This window comes from Musca vetustissima, unplaced genomic scaffold (genome assembly GCF_032173495.1).
Source record: "Musca vetustissima isolate MV318-11 ecotype Yass unplaced genomic scaffold, APGP_CSIRO_Mvet_v1 utg19501, whole genome shotgun sequence".
NCBI classification, from domain to species: domain Eukaryota; kingdom Metazoa; phylum Arthropoda; class Insecta; order Diptera; family Muscidae; genus Musca; species Musca vetustissima.
The window spans coordinates 6,687-10,390 of NW_026878934.1; the positions used below are offsets into that span (position 1 = coordinate 6,687).

General features: G+C 39.8%; 1 protein-coding gene across 1 annotated transcript; it reads right to left on the reverse strand.

The window, feature by feature from the left end:
• Positions 1-534: 534 nt before the first annotated feature.
• Positions 535-2,949, reverse strand: LOC133323713 (peptidyl-prolyl cis-trans isomerase G-like). Its single transcript, XM_061532634.1, has one exon. It carries the CDS (start codon positions 2,947-2,949, stop codon positions 535-537), a length of 2,415 nt encoding a protein of 804 aa, XP_061388618.1.
• Positions 2,950-3,704: the final 755 nt, after the last annotated feature.

Here is a 3,704-nt window from a genome sequence, read left to right on the forward strand (position 1 = left end):
ATCATTTAAAATTCAATGGTACCACATTTAGTACTTTTCGTACCGTTCTAGTACGAATTTCCTAAAACCCAGCCTTATCTGTGGCCCTCACCCAAAATTTCAAGATTCTATCTTCAGCCGAAATATTCAGAAATATTCTTTTTAATCTCCGCCATTAAAGCCTCGTTAGAAATCCAGGAATAAAGATGTGAATTTTTTATTAAAAAATTTGGATGGAATTTTATGGAAAATTCTTATTATCAAAAAACGTTTAGAATTATAATTTTTAATCTATTATTCTTGTTTGTTATATGAAACTGATTTTCCTTAAATCCTTTTCTTATGTATTGTACTAAATAAAACTCAATAAGATATGTATTTTGTAAGGGGTGCATTTTTTTATTTTATTTAGTTTGAAATTGTGCCATTGTTTTTTTTTAATTTTTATTTTTTTTATCGAATTTTCGCTTATCAAATATTTGTATCTATATAACATATAATCGCTTTATATATTTAGTAATACTGTTGCTCGTTTAGCTGCAATTTTATTATTTTTTAGAAACATCCAAAATGTGGCATACGACCAGGGAAAGTGGGGCAACCACCAACAAATCCTTGATGACACTTCATCCATGGATGCCTGAACATCATATTACGTTGTTGCAACATAAACGGGTTGCCACCAAGTCCAAACATTTTCGGACATGGCCAGTTCCTCATAATCCGATGATTGGCAAAACGACCAAACATCATAGCCATTTGGGGACAGTGGGGTGTGCGCTGGTGTTTGGGTGACTCATCTTCGCTACTGCTCGAACTTGAACTAGACGAGGACATTTTCTTGTGATATTTTTTACCTTTGCCATGGAATTTCGTTGTATATTCTTCGTCACTACTGCTGCTGCTACTCGAACTGGAGCTGGAACTTGACGAAGACGCTGCCTTATAGTGCACATACGCGTTTCTTCTACATCCGGGTTTATTATTGCCTTGATGCATATAATGGCCTTGGCAGTGCTTCTTCAATTCGCATTGACGTCCGCGAGAGTGAGAACGGGAACGAGATCGGCTCATATGACGCTTGGGATGATTCTTCTTCATTTCACATTGACGTCCGCGAGAGTGAGAACGGGAACGAGAGCGGCTCACATGACGCTTATGATGGCCATGGTGGTTCTTCTTCATTTCACATTGACGTCCGCGAGAGTGAGAGCGGGAACGAGAGCGGCTTACATGACGCTTATGATGACCATGATGCTTCTTTTTAATTTCACATTGACGTCCGCGAGAATGAGAACGGGAACGAGAGCGACTCACATGGCGCTTATGATGACCATGATGCTTCTTTTTCAATTCACATTGACGTCCGCGAGAGTGAGAACGGGAACGAGAGCGGCTCACATGACGCTTATGATGACCATGATGCTTCTTCATCATTTCACATTGGCGTCCGCGAGAGTGAGAACGGGAACGAGAGCGGCTCACATGACGCTTATGATGGCCATGGTGGTTCTTCTTCATTTCACATTGACGTCCGCGAGAATGAGAACGGGAACGACAGCGACTCATTCGGCGCTTATGATGGTTCTTCTTCATTTCACATTGACGTCCGCGAGAGTGAGAACGGGAACGAGAGCGGCTCACATGACCCTTATGATGGCCATGATGTTTCTTCATCATTTCAAATTGACGCCCATGAGAGTGATGTCCATGATGTTTCTTCATCATTTCACATTGACGTCCACGAGAGTGGGAACGGGAACGAGAACGGCTCACATGACGCTTATGATGGCCATGGTGATTCTTCTTCATTTCACATTGACGTCCACGAGAGTGGGAACGAGAACGGCTAACGTGCTTCTCATTACTGCCACGGTGTTTCTTCACCTCTCCCAGTCGTTTATGACACTTTGCAATATCTACCATACCACAGCAGTTAGAACGGGACATTGCGGGACAACCAAATGGAGGATATCCCCACATTCCACAGAATGGTAACATATGATGTGGACGGTGACCATGATGTTTAGATTTCTTTTTGTTATCCCGTTCCACTTCACTTTCACTAGAACTTGAGCTACTAGAACTAGAGCTGGAACTAGATTTCGTTTTTTGATGTTTCGATTTCTGTTTTTGATGTTTCGATTTCCTTTTTTTGTCCAGTTCCACTTCACTTTCACTAGAACTTGAGCAACTAGAACTGGAACTAGATTTATTTTTATAATGTTTCGATTTCTTTTTGCTGTCCCCTTCCACTTCACTAGAACTGGAGCTACTAGAACTAGAGCTGGAACTAGATTTCGTTTTATGATGTTTCGATTTCTTTTTTTGATGTTTCGATTTCAATTCCAGTTCCTCTTCACTTTCACTAGAACTGGAGCTACTAGAACTAGAGCTGGAACTTGAATTACTTTTATGATGTTTCGATTTCTTTTTTTGATGTTTCGATTTGTTTTTCTTGTCCAGTTCCACTTCACTTTCACTAGAACTTAAGCTACTAGAACTAGAGCTGGAACTAGATTTCGTTTTATGATGTTTCGATTTCTTTTTCTTGTCATTTTCTTCTACTTCACTTTCACTGGAGCTAGAACTAGAACTAGTGCCGCTACTAGTACCACTGCTAGTTCCACTACTTGTTCCCGACGACGTTGATGATCGTGAACGATGACGACGTTTATGTTTCTTAGCACCTTTTCCATGTTCATTCTCAGCGTCTTTCTTCCCGTTGTTACACATTTCATCGGCCACACTTAGTATAACTCTCTCCAAGGTTTTTTGGGCCTTGCAGGATTTCATGAGGGCTTTGATGGCTTTCTTGTAATGTTTTTTGGTAATTGTCGAGGCCTCAGGCATAGTAGTATCTGCCTCCTGGTTGTCCTCCAGAACCTCCTGATCACAATTTGGACATTCCATTATAACAGGTTGTTCGTCGTCCATAAGTGGAAGGCCGTCGTGTTCGATTTCGGACATGTCCTTCAAAATATAATTTATGCTTGGTTTTAAATCGTTCAAATAATTTTTATTGTAAAATAATTTTTTATTTTGCGTTTTGCAATTATTTGTTGTGAAATAGTATTTATTTGTTTTGTAGTTCGACTCTGCTCTGCACTTTGCGGTTCGATGGCTGGCTCCACTTGACTGCTAGCATTTGTATGCCGGCATTTGCCTTTTATATTATTTCAGTCGATCATTAACCGGTCGCTTGGGGTATTTTAATTTTCGTTGCGGGATCAAAAACTCATGAAATTCGTATCTAGAAAAATCGTTTGTTTCCCCTTGCCCATGATTTATGTTTGTTTGGGTGGGTTAGGAGAGGTAGTAAAACGTTGATAAACGTTTGCTTACAGTGCGTATATTACTCATCCTTACTCATTACTATCTCTCAGTCACATACTCTGACTCTCTCGCTTACTGATTTTCCAAAACAATTTTCATTGCCGAAGAGACGTGCGACATATCGAAACAACCAATACCCCCCAGTCACCTCATTACTGATAACAATTAAATTGATATAATTATTGTTGTTGTTGTTGACTCTTATGACAACAAATTAACACCCTTGGCTTGTGTATTTAATTATTGAATACATTTTTGCACTTATTTCAATGACCTGGTCGTTTTATGGAGTAGGATCAGCGTAAAATTCTAAGACGATCTAAGCATGTCCGTCTATCCGTCCGTCTGTTGTAATCACTCTAGCGTCTAAATGAATTGAGATAGATCGC

What these genes read in the sequence shown, in the direction of transcription:
- LOC133323713 (XM_061532634.1), bottom strand. Translation starts at nt 2,949, where the DNA reads ATGTCCGAAATCGAACACGACGGCCTTCCACTTATGGACGACGAACAA.